General features: G+C 41.4%; 1 protein-coding gene across 5 annotated transcripts in view; it reads right to left on the bottom strand.

The window, feature by feature from the left end:
- The window catches only part of LOC134349645 (microtubule-associated tumor suppressor candidate 2-like), a 452,095-nt gene that overhangs the window by 25,424 nt on the left and 400,260 nt on the right, over nucleotides 1-26,411 (bottom strand). For all 5 annotated transcript variants that reach the window (XM_063054258.1, XM_063054261.1, XM_063054262.1 and 2 more), the window contains 2 exons: nucleotides 25,042-25,108; nucleotides 1,341-1,555 (listed from right to left, as the gene is read on the bottom strand). In XM_063054258.1, the coding sequence (XP_062910328.1) occupies nucleotides 1,341-1,555; nucleotides 25,042-25,108 (282 nt within the window). The remainder of the gene's footprint in view (nucleotides 1-1,340; nucleotides 1,556-25,041; nucleotides 25,109-26,411) is intronic.

Here is a 26,411-nt window from a genome sequence, read left to right as displayed (position 1 = left end):
GAGCATTTGGACGGCATTCCTGTAGCAGTATTATATGACAAAGTCAGACAGGAGACAGCAAAAAACTTGTGAGGTAATTAAAATAATATTTCAAATGCTTATATTTAAAGCTAAAACCAATTGTTGGGATTGAAGTCACTGAGTTTTTAAATCTGTCCTCTCGCTCTCTAAGATATTTTGTATGGCAGGGAAGTGTTGCTCTCAATGAGGAACAATAAAGCCATGTCATAAATGGATGTTTTTGTAGCCAAAAGAATTCCAAAACAATAAAATTTTTTCAGGTTCTAATTAATTTTTCAGAAGAGTATTCAGATACCATCTTGCCTGTAATACAAAGGGTAAAATAGTATTTGCTGAAGCATTGTTCTGTGTTGTTTCCATTTCCACTCTTCTCTCTGGCCCTGTGCTTTGCTCCATCTTAAAAGGAATTGCTTTTTATATACCAATTTTATGTTCTCTTGGTAGCAATCATTACATTTGCTCAATTGCTGTCAAATTATGGTTAATACTGAAACATGAACCCTTATGCGAGGTGATAATGAAGTAAATTTACTTTGACAAGTTAACAGGTAAAAGGGAAGTGGAGATTATATCCAAGTATCTTCTGTGAAAGCACATTGACATAAGCCATGTTGCCTTTCTGACAACAGGGCTGAAAATGCTCAGCCTCCTGATCAGCAGGTCCTCAGGTGAAATCAATTCATTAAAAGTAAACGGGATGGCGACCAAGGGTTAGATTAGCAATTCTGCTGTTCTTGATTATGGGGTGAAAAGTTAGAGGGGAGAAGTTAATCAGAAGCTCTGAGAAAAAAAGATTTTGTGGTGGCCCTGACAGTGAAATAAAATAAAATGTAAATGTTTGACAGACTTCTTCATCTTCCAAGATCCAAGCTGCAACTCAGTCATGCCATATCATACTTGTCCATTCCTGTAGTAGGAGGCTCAGCAGAAAAATACTTGATCTTGCAACTTCCTTTACCAGCACAAAATGGATCCTTTGCATATGAAGTCCTATTTAAGTTGGTGACTCATCGGCCACATCGGCCAGATTTATGAGCTGGAATGACTGTGAATTTCTATCTACTTAACCTCTACATGTGGCCAAGTGGTTAAGGCGTTTGTCTAGTTACCTCAAGATCGCTAGTTCGAGCCTCAGCTGTGGCAGCGTGTGGCACTTAATCACACATTGTTCTAGTCTGTGCGAGGAGTGGCGCCCCACACAGACTTCCAATCTGCCCCTTGTAAGGCATGAAAATGCCCGACGCAGACCTCTCATGGTCTGAGTCGACGTTCCTCCCACAACCCCTAAATCAATTATTAATTAAAATGTTGATATGAACCTGTGCCTTGTGCTGAGATTTGATTTTCTTGAGGGACTCTGAATGTTCCTCAATGAGGTGCTCTTTCTCTGTAGCATAATGAGCCTTCAACCTCTCTTCAAGGTCCCGGATCTCTGCTTGCTGTTGCTTTTGGAGCCTCTGTACCTCGATCTCAAACCTCTTTTCCAACTCTTCCTTCTCCTTTTGCAGCTTTTCACATCGTGTTGTATTAAGGGCTGAAACAAACATGATGAAACCACTGCAGATTAGTTCGACATTGGGATCACACATAATGATAAGAAAATGTATTAAAACCACCTGTGGGCACAAAACACGAAAATAATCCTGAATATGGCAATACTTAGAAAATGAAACGGTGAAATTAAAGGATATTTCCAAGCATGGCTTCTGTCTGGAGCATGCATTTTTTTTTAGGTAAATAACAACTGATGGTTACTGATCTGATACTAACAAAACAAAGATAAATTCATTGATTTAATTGAAGTGTGTTAATTAATAATATGTTCATATGTTCAATGTCAGAACCACCATGCATATGTGCAGGGGTGATTTACGAAGATGTTGCCAGAGCTAGGACTGTTATATGGAGACAGGTTGAGTTGGGACTTTTTTTCACAGGAGCACAAGAGAGTGTGTGGTGATCTTATGGAGCTGTATAATAGGAGTGTAGATAGGGCCAATGCACGCAGTCTTTCTCCCAGGCTTCTGGAATCATGAACAAGAGGGCGAGATTTAATAGGAAGCTGAAGGGCAATGTTTTCACCCAGAGAGTGCTGCGTAAATGGAATCAGCAGCTTGAGGCCGGTGATTTAACAACATTAAAAAGGCAATTCAACGTGTACATGGATAGGAAAGGTTTCGATGGAAGTGCAACTTGGTCAGACGGGAATCTTTGTCAGCATGAAACAAATGGGCCAAATGGCCTATTTCCTTGGTGTATGGCAAGACAGAATCACTTGTTCTCTGACCTCTGACCCATAATCCAATATGGCTGCTCTGTCCAGCACTATCACCACTGTGGGAAAGGGCAGAATCCACTTAGTAAGTCCACAACAGAAAAAGTGAAATAATGAATGAGGAGAGGTGATGTCAGAAAAGTAAAAAAAAAGCTACATAAATGATTTCAGCGTGAGGTTAATATAGCACACGGTTGAGATCTTTAAGCACTACTCCAACAAAAGCAATTTACTTAGTGGTCTTTCAAAAACTGATCTATATGAACGTTCATTAAAGACCCTGTGTGGTGTATTTTCCCAAGAACATGAATGATTTTGCCTTGGCTGTTCCTCAAGCACTATAGAACTTTAGTAAAAATATTTGAAGTCAGAGACAAAATGGTGCTACAATATATTATTTATAGGCAAGGAGGTGTTGAGGATTTTGTCAATTTTCTTAGAATATTTAAAACAATTTAACAATAACTAGTTTAAAATCTGAAAACCAGCTTTGTCATATCACAGAAGTACTGCTAACTGGTTTATTAATAAGAGTAGTATTTGCAGTATTTTGGAAGAATGTGAAAATTAATGGAATTTTACTTTCTGCCATTGTACACAACCATGCAGCAGCTGAATTAAACACTCCTGTTTTAAATGTTATAGTTAATTTTAGCCTTTAATCTCAGGCTATATCTAAATTTAGCCATGCTTAGTCTCCAGAACGTGGCTGTGCAATTAGCAATAAGACCCTTCAACTTCATATTGACAAGAGCTTGGTTTCAATACAGCCTAATAATAACCTTCTCAGTTCAGATGAAAATCCTGACCTGAAATGTTGACTCTCCATTTTCCTCCACAGATGCTACCCTACCCGCTGAGTTCCTTATTTGTTGCTCATGGAATATGCACCCGTCTGCCTAGTCACCAGCTCTGGTTCCATCTGGAGAAGATTATCTGGTTCCCATAGTATCCTCAGAAACCACAAAACCCAGAGTGGAAGCAAGTCATCCTCGATTCAGAAGAACCATTTAAGAAGGTTACAAGGTAACATTGAACAAGCCATCAATAATAGGTAGTGTTCATTACGGACCCTATATGCAAAACCTAGCAGGAAATAAAGTTTTTACCTAAGTAGATTCATCACATGGAAATTCATATGAATGTGGATTGGGAGTCAGCAAAATATGACAATCCATACACGTAACTCCTACTCAAAAATGCAAAAATGAATGTGAAATTGTCACTAAAGATATTCCAAGCAACAAGTTAACATACAACAAGATATAGATCATTGTCTATACAATCTACGCAATGGATTAGACATGTAGTTCCTGCAAAGGTGATAGCAAGTGTTCACACAGACACATGACCACAATGTAAAACTGAAAATAAGAACGATATGGGTGATTTCAGGCTCACAGTAAATGCAAACAGATTGCAACCAATGAAAGGAAAATGAAGCAAATAAAGGAAATCTGAAAACCTCACAGAATCTAGATAATTCCTAGAAAAAATATCATGCTGGATTTTTACATACATTCTTAAAGTTCTGAAAGCATTACATCAGTTACAAAAGAAAGACAAAATAATTATGAATTGAGCAAGAATTGAAATCTGTATAACAAAGTTCACAGTAAATTTTATTGTTAAAGCATAACTATGTCACCATATACAACTCTGGGATTCATTTCCTAGTGGGCACACTCAGTAAATCTTTAGAATAATAACCATAATAGAATCAATGGAAGACTGCCCAACTTGGGCATTCAACCAGAATGGAGAAGACAACAAACTGTGCAAATTCAAAAGGAAGACATAATACATAAATAAATAAATAAACAAACAAACAAACAAACAAGCAAGCAAGCAGTAACTATCAAGAACATGAGATGAAGAGTCCATGAAAGTGAGTCTATTGGTTGTGGGAACACTTCAATGATGGGGCAAGTGAAGATGAGTGAAATTATCCCCTTTGGTTCAAGAGCCTGATGGTTGAGGGGTAGTAACTGCTCCTGAACCTGGTGGTGTGGGTCCTGAGGTCTTGTACCTTCTTCCTGATGGCAGCAGCAAGAAGAGGACATGTCCTGGGTGCTGGGGGCTCCTCATAATGAATGCTGCATTCCTGCAGTGTTTTATGTAGATGTGCTCAATGGTTGGGAGAGCTTTACCTGTGATGGACAGGGCTGTATTCCTCCGCTTTTTGTGGGTCTTCTGTTCCAAGCTGTGATGCAGCCAGTTACTTCCTCCTCCCCAAGATCCACAAGCCTGACTGTCCCAGTAGATCCATAGTTTCTGACTGCTCCTACCCCACCGAACTGGTATCTGCCTACCTGGACTTTTTAATCACCCATAGTTCGGTCCCTCCCCACCTACATCCGGGATACATCGCATGGCCTCCACCTCTTCAATAACTTACAGTTCCCTGGTCCTGACCGCTTCATTTTCACGATGGATGTCCAATCCTTATACACCTCCATTCCCCATCAAGAAGGTCTCAAAGCCCTCTGCTACTTTCTGGACAATTGACCTCACCAGTTCCCCACCACCACCACCCTCCTCCGGTTGGCGGAACTGGTACTCACACTTAATAACTTCTCTTTTGGCTCTTCCCACTTTCTTCAGACCAAGGATGTAGCTATGGGAACTCGCATGGGCCCTAGCTATGCCTACCTCTTTGTTGGTTATGTGGAACAGTGTATGCTCCAAACCTATTCTGGTACTGCTCCCCAACTTTTCCTTCGGTACATTGATGCTTACATTGGTGCTGCTTCCTGCACCCATGCTGAGCTCGTCAATTTCATCAACTTTGCTTCTAACTTCCACCCAGCCCTCAAATTCACTTGGTCCATCTCAGACACTTCTCTTCCCTTTCCCGATCTCTCGGTCTCCATCTCTGGAGACAGACTGTTCACTGACATCTTCTATAAGCCCACTGACTCTCGTAACTACCTCGACTATACCTCTTCCCACCCTGCCACATGCAAAAATACTATTCCCTATTCCCAGTTCCTCCATCTGCTACATCTGCTCCCAGGATGAGGCTTTCCATTCCAGGACATCTCAAATGTTCTCTTTCTTTAAGGATCATGGTTTCCCTTCTGCCATCATCAATGATGCCCTCACCTGCATCTCCTCCATTTCCCGCACTTCGGCCCTCACCCCATCCTCCCGTCACCCTAACAGGGACAGAGTTCCCCTTGTTCTCACCTACCACCCCACCAGCCTCCGGATCCAGCACATTATCCTCCGCAACTTCCGCCACCTTCAACAGGACCCCACCACTAAGCACGTCGTTCCCTCTCTACCCCTCTCCACTTTCCGCAGGGATTGTTCCCTCCGTGACTCCCTGGTCCACACATCCCTCTGCATGGATCTCCCACCCGGCACTTATCCCTGCAAGCATAAGTCCCTACACCTCCTCTCTCACCACCATTCAGGGGCTCAAACAGTCCTTACAGGTGAGGTAACACTTCACGTGAGTCTGTTGAAATCATCTATTGCATCCGGTGCTCCTGGTGCAGCCTCCTCTACATCGGTGAGATCTGACGCAGATTGGGGGACCGCTTTGTCGAGCACCTCCGCTCCATCCACCACAATAGACAGGATCTCCCGGTTGCCATCCACTTCGACTGTGCTTCACATTTCCATTCGGATATGTCCATACATGGCCTCCTCTACTGCCATGATGAGGCCAAACTCAGGTTGGAGGAGCAACACCTCATATACCGTCTAGGTAGTCTCCAGCCCCTTGATATGAACATTGAAATCTCCAACTTCCGGTAATTCCCTCCCCCTCCCTTCCTTTATCCCTATTTCACTCTGCCCCCTCCTCCAGCTGCCTATCCCCTATTCCTTCCTCACCTTTCCTGCCTATCCCCTCCCTGCTTCCCCTCCCCCACCCCTTTTATCTTTCCCCTTACTGGTTTTTCACCTGGAACCTACCTGCCTTCTCCTTCCCACCCTCCCCCCACCTTCTTTATAGGGTCTCTGCCCCTTCCCTCTTCAGTCCTGACAAAGGGTCTCGGCCCGAAACGTTGACTGTTAGTTTCCACAGATGCTGCCCGGCCTGCTGAGTCCCTCATGCATGTTGTGCGTGTTACTACACATGTATAGAAGTTTATGAAAGTTTTAGATGTCATGCTGAATTTTCCCAAACTCCTAAGGACGTAGATGTGCTGGCATGCTTTCTTTGTAGTTGACCTTACCTGCTGGGCCCAGGACAGGTCCTCCAAAGTAAGAACACCTCAGAATTTAAAGTTGCTAAACCTGTCCACGCCTTCAACTGAGCAAAAACATGACATCAAAATAAAAGTGAACTCACTATTTGTCTTGGGATTTGTCACTGCCAACCAGTTAATCACTGTCTCTGCAATATCCCTCTCCTTCCTGAATTGTGGCTTCCTTTCCACCATGGTGCTAGATCCATTGACCTCATCTCAATATCTCAGCTTGTTTTCACGAATAGAGCAAGAATCAAGCTGCTCTGGTCCTTAATTTCCACTGCAACAGCCTCTTTATTCAATGGATCATTCTTCACAAGTACCACCATCTCCAACAAAATTTCACCACTCTTCCATATTCCCCTTCTCTCCTCTTTCAGCATTTTGAAAAGGACTGTACACTTCACAACTCCCCTAGTCCACCATCATGTCTGTAACCCTAGGCCACTCACTGCCTGTCTGTTGGAACTCCCCTATATAATTGCAGACGATGCAACACTTATTATATCACCTCTTCCTTCCCTACCCTACACAGACCCCAGAAATCTATTCAGGTCTGTTTTTCCAGACTTGGTGCTGTGCATTTACTGTTCACAATGTGATCTCTACATCAGAGAATTGTAATGCAATTGGCTGACTGCTTTGCACTGCACCTACATTCAATCCACTGTTTAAGCAGCCGTGAGCTTCCAGTTGCCTGTCACTTCAGTTCACTGTCCCATTCCCATTTTCATTTTTCTGCCTGCATGGTCACGATGAGGTGCAAGGCAAGTTTGAGAACAACACTCATCTTCCTACTTATCTGCTTCACTTCATCATTTTATCAAATTCAACACTTTAATGCATCTTCACTTCCCTTAATCAGGAAGTATTATTTTGTACTGTTGATTTATTGACTCATTTGCTAACTTTTCTGATCTGTTAGTTTAGGACATATTCCCTCTCAACCAATGCAGCACCATTTTCACATTCCCTTACTTTTGACTCATTATTACTCCTTTCTGGGCTTACAAAATTTTCATATTGCTCTCACTATTTGTTTCGCAGCATTAAAAAAAAACTCAGACCTTAATCAGTGCTTTCTTTGCTGCATCAGAAGTAGTGTCTTTTACTTTTTATATTAAGTCATCAATCTTCCATTCAGCTTCCCGAACATTAAAATTTTCCATTACAGTACTTCCAGTTTGTAATGGACCTGGTTACTAAAATAGAGGTTTCTCAATGTTGACTAATTCAGCCAGTTTGATTGCCGTTTACTGCAAAATTTCATTAGCACATTTTTGTTTAATATAAATGACTTGGTGGCTGCATGAGGAAGCTGAACAAGCAGTTAACATGCTGTACAAATGCATTGCAACATCCAGATTCCAGTCACCATCATATTCCAAGACTACAAATTTAAATGTTATAAAGCACACCGAAGGAAAGGTCATCTCTTGCTTTGTGAAGATAAGTTTATTAATGCTGCATTAATGACTAATTGCACATCTGCAGTTGTCTCATATCTTCTTCAATGATTCTTCAGTAGCTTGTCAAATTTGATTTCTTAAAATTAGAAATCATTGCACCTTTCTAAATGTGCCTTGAGATTTATTAACTATGATCAAAAGCTCATTACTTTCTGTAGATTCTTTGGTAAAATGCCACCAGCATGCATCTTCATCTCAAATCAAAACTGATGTTGATCTTATGGTTTAAAAGATTTTATGAGAATGTACATCTGAGAATCTAGAATTTATTTTCCATTGATTATAACATTTAGGAAGGACGGGAGATCGAAGGAGGCCATCTATAAAACCTGTATCTAATTTCTAATGTTTTAGGAACAGCTTACAGACTAATTTAATTATTGGCCATTTCACATAAGCTACTAGTATGATAATGTTTTATTAATGTATTATAATAATTATTATATATTACAAAAAGATAGAATTAAATTGCACCTTGTATTCACATACCACTGACTAGCCACAGCCTACTCCTGCTTTCCTGCCTGTGCATTGCGATGTGGAGATCAGGACCTTACTGGAGATCCAGAGACAGCACTGCTGACACTTCACTCCATCCCCGACTCCCCAGCGAGCCTTGGCGTCCAAGTCACCTTGAACTGAGCGGCCAGATACATCTCATATTTGGCTTTATAGCTATGCACTTGCAAGAATTTGTGTATCTACTGTGTCCCATCCTGAGATGCGAAAGGTAAAATAAGTTAAATTTTTTTCTTTATTTTAAAAATGCTTTAAAAATTATTGGAAAATTTATTTTAAAATTTATTTTGATTTCCATTTCATTGTTTTTAAAATATTTCTGATAACTTTTGTAAACTATTCTCACTGGATGTTCTCAATCTACCTGCAGCTCTTGACCCAGTTATCTATTCTATCCAGATTCAAAATCTCTCTCTGAAATGTACAGCTGGCTGGAACTTCTCTTTCTTAGTTTTGTTCTTATTTATTGAATCATAGTGAGGTAGCTGTGTTCTTCAACTCCTACAACATTATTTTGAGTCCCCTAAACATCCATCCTTCCATTCATCTATCTAGAGACTGTTGTGTGTAAAAATCCCAGGAAAACAGCAGTTTCTGAGATACTCAAACCACCCCATCTGGCACCAACAATCATTCCACAGTGAAAGTCATTTAGATTACATTTCTTCCCCATTCTGAGTATCAATTGAACTTCTTGACCATGTCTGCATGCTTTATGCATTGAGTCCCTGCCACATGATTGGCTAATTAGATATTTGCATTAACAAACAGTTGTACAGGTGCACCTAATAAAGTGGCCACTGAATGTAACTGCTTCCTCATGGAATCTTACAAATGCTTTGTTCAAAACAAATCTGGAGAAGGATTGACAAGCAATGGGTGTATATGAAAAGTGAGTTGGTATGTGAAGGATAGAAAGTGGGTTTATAATGGCAGACCGGAGGAATTACATAACTACCTAATAATTCATTATCAGGATCAGGTGAATGTGTGAATCTTTTCACCATTCTTTTTCTGATGAGCTACTTCATTCATGTTGTTGACTTTCAGGGCTACCTCTAGTTATGCTTCATCCCCGTGTCTGCAATTTGTCAGAGCCTATAGTGTGAAATCCAGTGAGGAACTACTTTGTCTTGCCAAAGAGGCACTTTCTTTGGACTACTGCTGACTAGCCAAAGCAGATTTCATTAATTATTGTATTTGCAATGCTTTTTTTCAAATTGGAAATGAAAATGAGTCAGGTATATTGTCTTCATACATTTTGAACTTAACTAGCTGGGGAACACATGAAAGAATATGTTAGTGCAATGAGATGAATGCCCTAAAATCTACTTCTACACACACAGGGCTTTTATACATGTATCAGAACCCTGAAACAACATTAAAAGTAAGCCAAGATACAATTGTTACCAGCTATAAACTCCGCTTCTTTTCACTGTTTCCTTGTGTCTCCCTGAAAACCATACCATGGAAAATTTGTCATCTCCTCAACTTAGAGATAAGCTTCAAACTCCAGAAACCTACTGTACATCACTAAGGCAGCTCTTGTATGCACCGGCATTCACCTCAATCTCAGTCTTTGCCAGTAAATCTTCCTTGCATCTTTGTTCATACTCAGCTTAGATATCTGCAGCATTCCCATTCTATGCGACTTCTTGTCCTCCAACAGAGCAAATCTCAAATCCACATCCTCCAGCAGTTGCCACAGACTCACTCTATCCAATCTTTACCAACTCCTTCAGCCATACATCAACTTTAGCAACCTATAATCCTTTCACTCTGCATCCAATACCCCTTTTTTCCCTTTGTATCAATAATCAATAAGTCTACAAGGGTTGATGGAAGTTTAGAAAAAAATTTGACCTTTACTACTGTTGTGATACAACTACCCTGTACCTAGTAGAGTAGAAATGGTTTCCATAATCTTGAAAGAGTGCAGAGAAAATTTATGAGAATGTTTCTGGAACTTGAGGACCTGAGTTATAAGGAAAAGTTAAATAGGATAGATAGGTCTTTAGTCACTGGAACACTGGAGAATGAGGAAAGATCTTGAGGTATAGAACATAGAACATGGAATAGTACAGCACAGTACTGGCCCTTCGGCCCACAATGTTGTGCCGACCCTCAAACCCTGCCTCCCATATAAGCCCCCACCTTAAATTCCTCCATATGCCTGTCTAGTAGTCTCTTAAACTTCACTAGTGTGTTTGCCTCCACCACTGACTCAGGCAGCGCATTCCACACACCAACCACTCTCTGAGTAAAAAACCTTCCTCTAATATCCCCCTTGAACTTCCCACCCCTTACCTTAAAGCCATGTCCTCTTGTATTGAGCAGCGGTGCCCTGGGGAAGAGGCGCTGGCTATCCACTCTATCTATTCCTCTTATTACCTTGTACACCTCTATCATGTCTCCTCTCATCCTCCTTCTCTCCAAAGAGTAAAGCCCTAGCTCCCATAGGTATACAAAATTGTGAGGGGTATAGATAGAGTGAATGCTTGCAGGTTTCTCCCCCTCAGGTTGGGTGAGACTAGACTAGAGGCAATTGGTTTAGGATGAAAGGTGAAATATTTAAGGGGAATCTAATGGGGGATCTTGACACAGAGCACGGTGCAAAGGTGGAATGAGCTGCCAGTGAAGTGATAGATGTGAGTTCAATTGTAGTACTTAAGAGAAGCTTGGATCAGTACACACATCAAAGCGGTATCGAGGACGACAGTGCAGGTGCAAGTAGATGGGATTAAGTAGAAGACCAGGCCAGCAAGGACAAGATGGGCCAAAGGGACTGTTTCTGTGTTGGCACTGTAGTATTCTATGAGTCTAGGTTTACTCATAGTGATCCTGTCGGTTTCTCACTTGGCAATTTAGACTTAAATAGCTTTATTCCCTAGAGTTGGGTTTGAGTTATGGTGAGAGACTTGAGCAACGTTGGGTCTTTGATCCTATGTAAAAGGCTAGATGTGATAACAGAAATAGGAAGGACAAAGCAAGGAGGGATTTGAAACCATGGATGTAAATTTTAAAACTGGCATTGTCACCTACTCTTATGTTCTACACCAACTCTCTTTTCTAATCTGTTTATTTCATTTTCCCCACTTCCACAAAGTTGAAAATTACTTCCAGTCATGTCTGGACTAAATGCAGTGATGCTGTTTGATAGTGGCGGACCAAAAATAAATACTTGTAAAAGATGAACTAGTGATAGAGTCTTTTAAAGTTCAGTATTGCCTACGAGCACATTCCTAATTACAGTGTAAGATGGATACATCATTTAACAAATGTACTCTTCTCAGTTTGTAACCATCATTAAGAACAAAATAATAATCACAACTGTATAATATTGTGATGCCACAATATTACTGTAAAACGACCATTGAGCACATTTCAAAGTACCTGAAAAATGAAACCAACTTATTTTTATTAAAATAGCTCATTATTTTTAAAAAAGCATTATATTATACTAGATAAGTAGATAAGAATTATAGGACATTTATTCAGGATAGTTATGAGACATTATCAAATAGAGAAAGCTATGAAAAACCTACATTTTGAGGAAGTGAATTGAGAGAGATTGATAAGGGTTAGGGTGACAGAAGTAGGAAAGAGATTAGTGGCTGGGAAAAGAAACTTTCGTTAGTCATGCAGAGGATGCAAAGTGAGACAGAACTAAAAGGAAAACAGTACTGGCAGTCTCAGATTATGTAAGGGTTCTGATTCTGACAGAACCTTTTGTAAGACGTTCTCCATAGATCAGAATTGTTCAATTATGTAATTATGTCAAATCGCTCTACGTTCACTAACTATAATTCTTCATTTCATTGAATAATCACCCCAACACCATCCACAATCAAACTAATATATTGTATCAAGTTATTAATGAATACCATGAAACATTTTATTATTGCAATTATTAGCTTGAAAAATGCTTTTTAAAAGCATCAGAAACTTTGTGTAAAGTTAGTTTCTGTATGTCAGATCATTTGTTACCCCCAGGGAACCCCTGTATAATAAATACTGAAAAATTCCATGAAGATATTCCAAATAATCCTTTTCCAGCAATGCTTCTTATCATGGCCTCAGCTTGCCCCTCAGCTTTTCCACAAAGGACAGGATCTAAAGAAGACAAACACGAGGAATTCTGCAGATACTGGAAATTCAAGCAACACACATCAAAGTTGCTGGTGAACACAGCAGGCCAGGCAGCATCTCTAGGAAGAGGTACAGTCGACGTTTCAGGCCGAGACCCTTTGTCAGGACTAATGAAGGGTCTTGGCCTGAAACGCCGACTGTACCTCTTCCTAGAGATGCTGCCTGGCCTGCTGCGTTCACCAGGATCTAAAGAAACATAGAAACATAGAAACTTAGAAAATAGGTGCAGGAGTAGGCCATTCGGCCCTTCGAGCCTGCACCGCCATTCAGTATGATCATGGCTGATCATCCAACTCAGAACCCTGTACCAGCCTTCCCTCCATACCCCTGATCCCTTTAGCTACAAGGGCCATACGGCAAAAGAGTGCAATATCAAACGACACTATGAGACGCCACACGGAGAAAAATATGACAAGTACGCAGTATGACTCAGAATGCAAAAGGTAAACGAGCTTGAAGCAGCTCTGAAAAAACAGCAGTCAGCGTTCACCAAAAGTCGAAAGACTCATGATGGAGCTGTCAAGGCCAGCTATATTAGTGCCAACAAAGTAGCTGCTGTGTTGAAGCCACACTGAGAGGGGGAATTCATCAGAGCATGCATGCTGATGGCTGCTGAGCTGGTGTGCCCTGAGAAGAGACAGGCTTTTGGTAATATCAGCTTGTCAAGAAATACTGTGGCAGAGAGAATCAGGAACCTTGCAGGAGATTTGAACAGTCAACTAAAAGACAAAGGGAAGTTACTTATTGCCTTCTCTATTGCAATTGATGAGAGCACCGACGTGACTGATGTAGCTCAATTGGTAATATTTATTCGTGGTGTTGATGCATCTTTGACCGTCACTGAGGAGTTTGTGGAGATGGTGCCCATGACAAACACCACAATGGCAAACGACGTTTCCTCCAGCCTCGTCAAGGCTTTGGACAGACTGGGGGTTGACTGGAGTCACGCTGTCAGCGTGGCCACAGATGGCGCACCGTCCATGGTTGGGAAAAAGGCAGGTGTTGTTGCGAAGCTCAGAGAGAAAGTTCAGACAGAGAACCCACAGCAGGAATTCTGGAATTTTCATTGTATTATACACCAAGAGGCGTGATGTAGCAGGAGCCTGAAAATGGACAATGTCATGGATGTAGTAATCAAAACGGTTAATTTTATTAGAGCCATGGGACTCAACCATTGGCAATTTTACACCCTTTTGTCCAAAAGTAATATTGGACACGGCCAACCCTACCACACTGAAGTCCACTGGTTGAGTGGAGGGGTTGTGCTCAAACGTTTTCTTTTCAATTACGTGCGGAAATTGGACTATTCATGAATGAGAAAGGGAAGCCAATGGCAGAGTTGGATGACCCAGACTGGCTTCATGCTCTTGCATTTTTGGTGGATATAACAGAGCACTTAAATGTGCTTAATGTTAACATGCAAGGCTGCAATAAACTTGTTACGGAATACTAGGAGAGCATTCGCGCCTTTCAAATTAAATTAGGCCAGAGCAACCCAGCTCATTTCCCCTCCTTTGCAGTCAGTGCATGTCACTCATGGGAATAATGACAACGTGGACAGGTACAAGGACAAAATATCACAGCCAAAAAGTGAGTTTCAGAATCATTTCCAAGTCTTCACTCAGCTCGAGAAGGAATTCTCACTATTCTGCTCGCAGTTTGCCATCAACGCTGCATCAGATGTGCCAGAGGAACTGCAAATGGAACTAATTGAAGTTCAGTGTAACTCGGCTTTGAAATATAAATTTGAGACTGTGGGTCTGGACTCCTTCTATCAATACCTGGAACCGATGTATCCCAAGATGGCAGACTTTGCCTCAAAGATCCTTTGCATGTTCGGGACAACATATCTCTGTGAGCAGGCATTCTCCATAATGAACATTAACAAATCCAAACATGAGGTAATCTGCAGATGCTGGAAATTCAAGCAACACACACAAAAAGTGCTGGTGGAATGCAACAGGCCAGACAGCATCTATAGGAAGAGGTACAGGTGACGTTTTGGGCCGAGACCCTTCGTCAGAACTAACTGAAAGAAGAGATTGTAACAAATCCAAAGTGCGCTCGCAGCTGACACACAGACATCTAAATGACATTATGAAAGTCACAACTGCCCAGAAACTGGTCCCTGATGTTGACAGGCTGGTTAAAGCCAAGAGATGTCAGGTGTTTGGAAGCAGCAAGTGAAAAATAAATGACACTGTTTGATGCACTGCAACATGTAAGTAAAATGCATTATGAAATATTGAGTGCAATAATATTGTGATTCATTCATTTTCTGACTATTCTATTATTGTAAGTGTGATCACTTAAATTAAAAATTAGAGGCTAACTGTGTTCATTGTCTGAGTTTGATTGCTGGAAGCAGGCTAATAAAAATTAGGTGCAGTTGTGTAGCCTACATTTATAATTTGTTTCGTTAGGTCTACATTTGTGTCTACTAATGTTCAATTTCAAATGGTTTATTAATGGAAAAGGTGTGGCTCCCAAAACAATCAGCCAAAATAGCATCGTTTTTTCTCTCTGTCATCACAACTTTCTTGTAGCCTACGACTGTAAGTTAACACTAATCATAAAAATAGTGCTTGCTAGACAATCTTCTTCATAAGAAACAAAATTCATCAAGTGAAACACTTTGTAGTTATAGCAGAGACTGAGAAACATGAGAGCAGGTTGAAAAAATGAAGGCAACATGCGCTTGCGTTCGCACATGCACAACTGATCCAGCCCGCATGAAGTCGTATTTTGCCCAATCCGGCCTGTGACCTAAAATGAGTTTGACAACCCTGCCCTGGAGGCTCGACCACAAACTGCTCTAAAAATCTATCTCTTAGGCATCCTACAAATTCCCTCTCTTGGGATCCAGCATCACCCAGATTTTCCCAATCTACCTGCATATAGAAATCTCCCATGACTATCTCAACATTGTCATTTTTACATGATTTTTCTAACTCCCATTGTAATTTTTAGCCCTCATCCTAGTTACTGTTCAGAGGCTTGTAAATACATGCAGCAGGGTCTTTTTACCCTTGCAGATTCTTAACTCTACCGACAAGGATTCTACGTCTTCTTGTCCTATGTCACTTCTTCCCAAGGATTTGATTTCATTTTTTACCAACAGAGCCACACCACCCCCTCTGCCTACCTGCCTGGCCTTTCATTACAATATGTATCCTTGGATGTTAATCTCCCAACTACGTTCTTCTTTCAGCCACAACTCAGTGATAACCACGACAACATGCCTGACAATCTCTAACTGCACTACAAGATCATCTACCTTATTCTGTTTACTCTGTACATTAAAATATAACACCTTCTGTCCTGTATTCATCACCCTTTTCAATTCTGGCCCCATGTTACATTTTAACTCATCCCACTGACTGCAATTTTGCCCTATCATCTGCCTGAACTTCTTCAGTCTCACTATACACTGCACTTATTTGTATACCAACTGTCCCAGCCTCAGCCTTGTCACTCTATCAGCTCTGCAGACCTGCCCGCAAGAATATTAGTCCCTCTTGGGTTCGGGTGTAACCCATCCTTCCCCAGAAAAGATCCCAATGATCTAGAAATTTGAAACGTCCTCTCCCCGCACCCCGCAGCAACTCATTCATCTGTTAAATCATCCTAATCTTACCCTCACTTGTGTGTGGCACAGGCAGAAATCCAGAGGTCCTGCTTTTCAGATTTCTACCTAGCTCCCTATATTCTCTCTTCAGGACTTCCTCCCTTTTCCTACCTATGTCGTTGGTACCAATATGCACCACGACTTCTGGCTGTTCACACTTCACCATAAGAATGATGTAGACCTGATCTGAGACATTCCTGACCCTGGCATCTGGGAGGCAACATACTATCTGGGTGTCTCTTTCACGTCCACAGAATCTGCTGTTTGCTCTTCTACGGAATCCCCTGTCACTACTGCACTCCTCTTCAATCCCCTGCCTTCTGAGCCACAGAGACAGATTCAGTTTCAGAGATCAAGCCACTGCAGCTTCTCCCTGGTAGGTCATTTCCCCCTCCCCCACTTCCCCACAGTACCCAAAGCGGAAAACATTATTGAGGGGAACAGCCATAGGGGTGCCCTGCATTGCTTGCTATTCCATTTATTTCCTTCCCCTCTCCTGACAGTCACCAAGGTACCTGCTTCCTGCAACTTAGGGGTAACTATCTCACTGTAGCTCCTGTCTATCACCTTCTCATTTTCTTGTATGTGTTGAAGCTCATCCAGCTGAGCTCTAGTTCCTTAACACATTCTCCAAGCAGCTGCAGCTTGGTGCGCTCTGTGCAGATATAGTTATCAGGGAGACTGGAGGTCTCCCAAAATTCCCACATCTCACACAAAGAACATACTACTAACTCTGGACCCATTCTCAGTGCACTGGCTACAGTATGTACTAATTGGAAAAAGAACTTACTAGAACCTTACTTAGAATCTCCACCTGTCCTTGCCCAAGCCTGACCACTCTAACACTGTCCACTCCAACAATGGCCGCTCTGCTATACCTCACTTCTTTTTATTGGCTGCTGCCAAATACCTAACAGATCATAATGATTGCAACCCACCAAAAAGTCCTGAAAGCAACTGAGCTCCTTGTATACCTCACACTGTAGCACCAACAAATGAACTCTTGCGCTGATTGCAGCCCACTGAAAAAAAATCAACTGCCATCAGCAGCCAAAATGCCCTTGTCTCTTGAGATGCTGGTTGTGTTTAAGTACACAGGCAGAAATCAATTTCACTACAACAGCTCATACTCTTTCAGCTCAAACAAGAGAAAATCTGCAGACGCTTGAAATCCAAGCAGCATACACAAAATGCTGGAGGAACTCAGTAGGCCAGGCAACATCTCTGGAAAAGTGTAAAAAGTCAAAATTTCGGGCCAAAACCCTTCAGCCAATCCTAATGAAGGGTCTCGGCCCAAAATGTCGACTGTTAACTCTTTAGGGATAGTCAGCATTGGGAAATAGTGTCCCAGGAAATTGATTGAATTTTGATGAAGAGAATAGGCAAGATCAGAGCATCACACATTGTGTGTATGCAAGGTGCTTAACAAGGTCCTGAATGGTGGACTTACCTGGAAGGCTAGATCATATGGGATCTAGGGTGAGCTAAGCAACTGGATACAAAATTGACTTGTTGGCAGGAGTCAGAAGGTGGTAGTGGAGGGTTGTTTTACAGATTGGAAATCATGAGTTGATGCTGGGTCCATCATTGCTTGTTATCTATATTAATGATTTAGAATGAAAATGTATCGACACTGAGTTTGTGGATGACACCAAAATTGTTTATTCAGAGGACGGTGAAGAAGGTTATCTGAGATTATAACAGGATCTGGGAAAGTGGGTCAAACAATACCAGATGGAATTTAACTCAGACAAATGGAAAATAAAATAAAACAGGGCAGGACTTAGACACTAAGTGGCAGGCACATTTCTCTTCATTGGACGGGGCACTGAGTACATGAGATGGGATGTTATCTTACAACTGTACAGGACATTGGTGAGACCACGCTTGGAGTACTGTGTGCATTTCTAGTTGTTCAGCTGTGATTAGGCTGCAGTAAAGGTTTACAAGGATATTACTGAAACTGAAGGGCTTGAGTGATAATGTGAATATGTAGGCTGGGGTTTTATTCCAAGAAGTATGTAAGACTGACCTTACAGGGGTATATAAAATCATGAGGGGCATAGATAAGGTGAATATCCGGTGATTTTCCCAAGGACAGGGAGGCTAAAACCAGAGGACATAGGTTTAAGGTGAGAGCAGAGAGACTTAAAGGGTAATTTTTTTTGATACTGTGGGTGGTGGGTATGTGGAACCAGTTGCCGGAGGAAGTGGTAGAGGCAAGTACAATTACAACATTTGGAAGACATTTGAACAGGTACATAGAGAGGAAGAGTTTCAAAGTTCAAAGTAAATTTATTATCAAAGTACATATATGTCACCAAAAACGACCCTGAGTTTCGTTTTCCTGTGGGCATACGCAGTACATCCAAGAAACACAATCGAATCAATGAAAGACCACATCCAATAGTTCAGTCAAACAACCAATGTGCAAAAGACAACAAACTGCGCAAATACAGAAGAAACAACAATAATAAATAAGTAAATAAGCAATAAACATCGAGAACATAGGATGAAGAGTCCTTGAAAGTGAGCCCATGGCTTTGGTGATGGGGTGAGTGAAGTTATCCCCACTGGTTCAAGAGCCTGATGGTTGAGGGGTAATAACTATTCCTGAACCTCGTGGTGTGGGTCCTGAGGCTCCCGTATCCCATACCTTCTTCCTAACGGCAGCAGCGAGAAGAGAGCATGGCCCGAGTGGTGGAGATCCTTGATGACGGATGCAGCTTTCCTGTGACAGTGTTCCATGTAAATGTGCTCAATGGTGGGGAGGGCTTCACCAGTGATGGACTGGACCGTACTTGTTACGTTTAGAGTAATTAGAGGGGTATGAGCTGAACACAGGCAATGCCATTACAGGAACACACGCAAAACGCTGGAGGAACTCAGCAGGTCAGGCAGCATCTACAGTGAGAAATAGAGTCGATGTTTTATGTCCTTCATCAGGATTCTTGTCTAATAATGAGCACTGACGAATGGTCTTGGCCAGAAGCGTTGACTGCTTATTCTTTTCCATAGATGCTGTCTGACCTGCTGAGTTCCTCCAGCATTTTGTGTATGTTACTCTGGATTTCCAGCATCTGCAGAACCTCTTGTAGGACTAGCTCAGGTAGGCAACTTGGTTGGCATGGACAAGTTGGGTAGAAGGACCTGTTTCTGTGCCGTAAAACTCTATGGCTCTGCTCTGTAATAACTTCCATGGTGTTTAAAACAAAGGCAACAAGTTTATAATGGTTTCATGTGCATTTGTATAGAAATCAAATTAAATGATATTTAAGATTATGTAAACTAATTATGTGAAGATATTTTTATCTTTGCATGTTATTGTCAGTTATATTGCCAAGGACTGCAATTTCCACCATTTGAGAGGAGAGAACATGATTATTGTAGCCGAATCTGCAATCTATGTTAATTCTGATCCCTATCAACTGATTGACTTTCTCCCTCCTCCCTGATAAGGTGTTATATTTAGTGTACAGGCCACTGTACACAGAAACAAAAATGTTAAAGCTCATTGAGTAAATACTATGGAACTAAATGATTTATCATGTTATAAATGTTATTTTGTATAGAACCATAGAAACTACAGCACAGAAACAGGCCCTTTGGCCCTTCTTGGCTGTGCCGAACCATTTTCTGCCTAGTCCCACTGACCTGCACACGGACCATATCCCTCCATACACCTCCCATCCATGTATCTGTCCAATTTATTCTTAAATGTTAAAAAAGAACCCACATTTACCACCTCATCTGGCAATTCATTCCATACTCCCACCACTCTCTGTGTGAAGAAGCCCCCCCTAATGTTCCCTTTAAACTTTTCCCCCCTCACCCTTAACCCATGTCCTCTGGTTTTTTTCTCCCCTTGCCTCAGTGGAAAAAGCCTGCTTGCATTCACTCTATCTATACCCATCATAATTTTATATACCTCTATCAAATCTCCCCTCATTCTTCTACGCTCCAGGGAATAAAGTCCTAACCTTTTCAACCTTTCTCTGTAACTGAGTTTCTCAAGTCCCGGCAACATCCTCGTAAACCTTCTCTGCACTCTTTCAACCTTATTTATATCCTTCCTGTAATTTGGTGACCAAAACTGAACACAATGCTCCAGATTCGGCCTCACCAATGCCTTATACAACCTCATCATAACATTCCAGCTCTTATACTCAATACTTCGATTAATAAAGGTCAATGTACCAAAAGCTCTCTTTACGACCCTATCTACCAGTGACGACACTTTTAGGGAATTTTGTATCTGTATTCCCAGATCCCTCTGTTCCACTGCACTCCTCAGTGTCTTACCATTAACCCTGTATGTTCTACCTTGGTTTGTCCTTCCAACGTGCAATACCTCACACTTGTCAGTATTAAACTCCATCTGCCATTTTTCAGCCCATTTTTCCAGCTGGTCCAAGTCCCTCTGCAGGCTCTGAAAACCTTCCTCACTGTCTACTACACCTCCAATCTTTGTATCATCAGCAAACTTGCTGATCCAATTTACCACATTATCATCCAGATCATTGATATAGATGACAAATAACAATGGACCCAGCACTGATCCATGTGGCACACCACTAGTCACAGGCCTCCACTCAGAGAAGCAATTCTCTGCCTCCACTCTCTGGCTTCTTCCATCGAGCCAATGTCTAATCCAATTTACCACCTCTCCATGTATACCTAGCGACTGAATTTTCCTAACTAACCTCTCATGCGGGACCTTGTCAAAGGCCTTACTGAAGTCCATGTAGACAATATCCACTGCCTTCCCTTCATCCACTTTCCTGGTATCCTCCTCGAAAAACTCAAACATGACCTACCACGCACAAAACCATGTTGACTCTCCCTAATAAGTCCCTGTCTATCCAAATGCTTGTAGATTCTGTCTCTTAGTACTCCCTCCAATAACTTACCTACTACTGACGTTAAACTCACTGGCCTATAATTTCCTGGATTACTTTTCGATCCTTTTTTAAACAACGGAACAACATGAGCCACTCTCCAATCCTCCGGCACTTCACCCGTAGACAGCGACATTTTAAATATTTCTGCCAGGGACCCCGCAATTTCAACACTAGTCTCCTTCAAGGTTCGAGGGAACACTCTGTCAGGTCCAGGGGATTTACCACTTTAATTTTCCTCAAGACAGTAAGCACCTCCTCCTTTTCAATCTGTACAGTTTCCATGGTCTCACTACTTGATTCCCTCAATTCCACAGAATTCATGCCAGCTTCCTTAGTAAGTACAGACGCACAAAACCTATTTAAGATCTCCCCCATTTCCTTTGGTTCCGCACAAAGCCGACCACTCTGATCTTCAAGAGGACCAATTTTATCCCTTACAATCCTTTTGCTCTTAATATACTTGTAAAAGCTTTTTGGATTATCCTTCACTTTGACTGCCAAGGCAACCTCATGTCTTCTTTTAGCCCTCCTGATTTCTTTCTTAAGTATTTTCTTGCACTTCTTATACTCCTCAAGCACCTGATTTACCTCCTGTTTCCTATACATTTCATACAACTCCCTCTTCTTCTTTATCAGAGTTGCAATATCCCTTGAGAACCAAGGTTCCCTATTCCTATTCAATTTGCCTTTAATCCTGACAGGAACATACAAACTCCGCACTCTCAAAAATTTCCCCTTTGAAGGCTTCCCACCTATCAATCACATCTTTGCCAGAGAACAACCTGTCCCAATCCACCCTTTTTAGATCCTTTCTCATTTCTTCAAATTTGGCCTTCTTCCAGTTCAGAACCTCAACCTTAGGACCAGATCTATCCTTGTCCATGATCAAATTGAAACTAATGGTGTTATGATCACTGGAACCAAAGTGCTCCCCTACACAGACTTCTGTCACTTGCCCTAATTCGTTTCCTAACAGGAGTTCCAATATTGCATCCCCTCTAGTTGGTCCCTCTATATATTGATTTAGAAAACTTTCCTGAACACATTTTACAAACTCTAAACCATCTAGACCCCTAACAGTATGGGAGTCCCAGTCAATATATGGAAAATTAAAATCCCCTACCACCACAAATTTATGTTTCCTGCAGTTGCCTGCTATCTCTCTGCAGATTTCCTCTTCCAAGTCTCGTTGACTATTGGGTGGTCTGTAATACAATCCCACTAATGTGGCCATACCTTTCCTGTTTCTCAGCTCCACCCATAAGGACTCAGTAAACAAGCCCTCTAATCTGTCCTGCCTGAGCACTGCTGTAATATTTTCCCTAACAAGCAATGCTATTCCCCCACCTTTCATTCCTCTGCCTCGATCACATCTGAAACATCGGAACCCTGGAATATTAAGCTGCCAGTCCTGCCCCTCCTGTAGCCAAGTTTCACTAATTGCTACAACATCATAATTCCACGTGTCAATCCACGCCCTCAACTCATCCGCCTTCCCCGCAATACTCCTAGCATTGAAATATATACACCTCAGAAGATTTTTACCACCACTCACAACCTTTCTATCAGCGGATTTGCTTAAACTTTCAATATCATTTATTTTCACCCCAGCCACACTGTCAGCTCTGGCACTCTGGTTCCCAAATCCCAAATTAAATTGGATCATACTTCCGGTGCGATGGTGGCGGCACTTGAATGCACCGACTTCTATGGGGTCAACCAAAGGTGTTATTGTCTTTTTTAAATGTACTTTTTATGATCACAAAAGCCTGCTGGACATTAAGTACTTAATGTTCCTAATGTCCCATTAACAGGTCTTAACAGGTCTACCCAATCAGTGAGTTGCTTGTTGGCGAAGAAACTGAAGGAGCCGGACTTGGTGTAGACTATGACACTGTCTGTGACAGAGAGGCATCGGTGAGTGAAGGAGGCAAGCAGTCTAACAGTGAGTGATCATCTTAGTCACTTATCCTGTGATCACAAGACCCTATTGGACGTTGGTGGTGTGGAATGCTGCAAGCTGAATTTATTGGTTTATTGACGAAAGACGGGGTTGGATGGTGGGGGAGTTGTGTGGCCTCGGTCGTAGTGATGACTAGGCCTAAGCCATGGTGTCACCTGTTTGCAGCCGTCCAGGGGGAGGCATCGGAGATGGGCGCTCCACCAGAGTACTGGAAGCGGTGTGTCATGGTGTCTATACTGGACTCGATGCTGCCCCCCCAATGTTCACTCAGCAGAAGATAAACTGAATTGTGTTCTGCTCCAGACTGCTGCAACAGTCATGGATGCAGGGACTTGGACAGAACAGTATTTCTTGTGTGGCTGTATTTTACTGCCATCTTCTATATACTATATGTGCCTTGTTGCGTGTATGACTGTCGGTAATGTGCTTTTCACCTCGGGCCTCCAGTAACACTGTTTCATTTGGTTGTATTCATAGGTAATCATTTATGGTTGAATGACAATTAGACATGAACTTGATACAATAACCAATCCTTAATCTTCGTTAGTAAAGCTTTGACTGCTATTTTCCACCAAACCACATAGATAAATAATTACCAATTTATCTAAGTGCTTTTGATCCCTTGCTGCAAGGAAATTTTAGATACATAACTTTCAGATGTGCCAAAATATTTCTTTAATTCATGTATGTCATGAAATTGGCTGTTTTGCTGCAGCAGTACAGTGCAATACGTAAAAAAATTATGTTAGGTTGCAATAAGAAATTTTCAAAAGAAAATAGTGCAAAAAGAGAGCAAAATATTGAGGTAGTGTTCATAAGTCCACAAACCATTCAAAAATCTAATGGTGGTGGGGAAGTAGCTGTTCCTAAAATGTTGAATGTGCATTTTCCTTCAGTTTTTGGTGTCTTCTTCTTGTTGCCGATTGGCAGTTTGGGGTTCCGGGTGGGCGATATGATTTTGTGCAAGGGAGGGGTTGGGGATTTGGGGTCTGGTGTTCTTGTTGGTGTTTCTGTGTGGACAATCTGTTAGTTTTTGTGAGTGAGAGAGGGGGTTGGGGGTTTGATGTGATTGTCACTGTTCTTTTCTGTGAGGAAGGGGTTGGGGGTTTCATGTTATTGTTGTTGCTTTTCTTTGTCAGGGAGGTTGCTGGGGGCTCAGGGGTTCAATGTTCCAGCCACCATTTTCCTTGTGGGCGATCTGTTAGTTTTTGTGTGGGGGAGGGGATGGGGGGGTGGATTTGGGGTTTGTGAGCTTTGTTTCTTTTTCCATTTTGTGTGTGGGGGGGGGAGTTTGATGTCTTTTCTCCTTTCTATATTTCATGACTATCTAGAGAAGACGAATATCAGAGTTGCATTGTCCACGCATACTTTGACAATAAAATGAACCTTTGAAGCTTTTTTTACCCGGCTTCTGTACCTCCTCTCTGATGGTAGTAATAAGATGAGGGAATTGGAACAAGCCAGTATCTATTTATGACACAATATTAATTATCCTTAAGAACCACAACTACAACTTCCTCGTGCACCAAAAGATGTGGACCTCAGGTCAGACTCTACAGCTGCCTGAGGACCCACCAATATACAACCGCTTAGGAGAACATCGTACTCGACTCGAGTGATCGCACTGCTACTACTCTTAGAAACTGTAATAGGAGAGAATGCATTTGACTGATGACACTCAGTTATGACAGAACCTAGATGTTGTTTTATCATCATATCAACAAGTTCTAAAAACATGTAAAAACAAGAACAGGAATAGATAGTTGGAGAAATTATTAGTCCTTACAGTCACTGGAACCAAAACTGTTCCCATGCAATTAAAACTATTTCTGTAAGTTTGCTTTTGTAGGATTTCTCCATATAAAATAACCAGTTAGAAGACAGGCAGTAACACTAATTTAACGTTCAGCTTACCTACTTCATCCCTGATATGAGCAAGCTCAATGGAGAGTTCTTTCTCTTTGATAAGGGCACTTTCACTCTGCAAATAGAGATAATAAAATGTAAAAACAGTAAGGCAATGCCACAAGAGATCAATTTAATCCAGTCTGTTCAGTGAAAACAATGGTACATTCTATAACAGACAAGCATCCACAGGCTAGCAGGGATGAACGTTTGTCCTTTGCATTCTATTCTTAGTTAGACATGGAACTAATTATAAACATGATTTCTTGATGATTTTATTTAATGCATTAGCTACAAAGGTTTTGGTGACTGAAATTTTCAAAATAAGGGAAAGGAATAAGGCGTCACTGTTTATATTATTTGAAGGCATCTTTTCTGAAAAATATGCATGCAAAATTTCGCAGTACTGTGAAACATTTAATGACTGCAAGAGATTAATAAGTTAACAAAAATGATGCGTGTTACCATGAAAAGCCAGGGACGTGAGCTTGAGAAACTAACTTCAAGTGGTATTAAAAAGCTACCTCACTTACTTTCCCCTCTCATTCCAGTCTAAAACATCTGTGGCAGTGTAACATTTCTAACATATTAACTAAAAACTGTGAATGAACAAAAAAGAATTGGGGTCACCCATCATTGTAACGTCATCTCTTTAAGACAGAAAATGGCCATTTTAAGTTATTACCATGGTCAGAGTTGTGAACTCGCCTGTATCTTTGTGATATCTTCTCTATCTTTAATATTTACAATATAATCATGTTAAATTACAAGACCGATAGAAAATAAATACACTTTCTTACTATTAAGCACTTTGAAAATCATAACAGCAGTTCCTAAAAAATTCTAACTGAAAGAAACACAGGACTTTAATCGCCACCCTGTGACAGTTGCACAGAAAGCAAGAATAGAAGTTAAATTACCCTCTTGTCCGGACAACCAAAGCAGTAATGCAATTTGCAACAGCAGTGGCCCATCCTAGCAGGCTTGGTGATACACAAGCCTGCTTCATTCAAACGATCTGCTCACAGGTCCTTTGCTGCAATGATTTTTTAGTAAATGCTGCACACTGGCAACAGCTACCCCTACCTGTATGTGACACTAAGAACTACCTTATTCTTCTTAATATTTCCAGAAACACAGAGAGTGAGAGGAGGATACAGGCAGATTATCAACATCCTGCTGAAGGGGAAGTTACTGTGCCAGTGTTAGCTGCGTCAGAATGAGGCTGATCAATACTCACACTGTGGGTATGATGCTGATTCCATCATTCTTAAAGCTGACTACATTATGGTACTGTAATTTGTTAAGGTAACATATAAAAAATGACCAAAATCCACTGAAGTGTAAAAATGATTAAGTACATCATGGAATGATTCATT

Source organism: Mobula hypostoma, chromosome 7, assembly GCF_963921235.1.
Source record: "Mobula hypostoma chromosome 7, sMobHyp1.1, whole genome shotgun sequence".
NCBI lineage: Eukaryota > Metazoa > Chordata > Chondrichthyes > Myliobatiformes > Myliobatidae > Mobula > Mobula hypostoma.
Note: the sequence above shows the minus strand (reverse complement) of the source record. Positions and strands in the feature narration are given on the sequence as shown.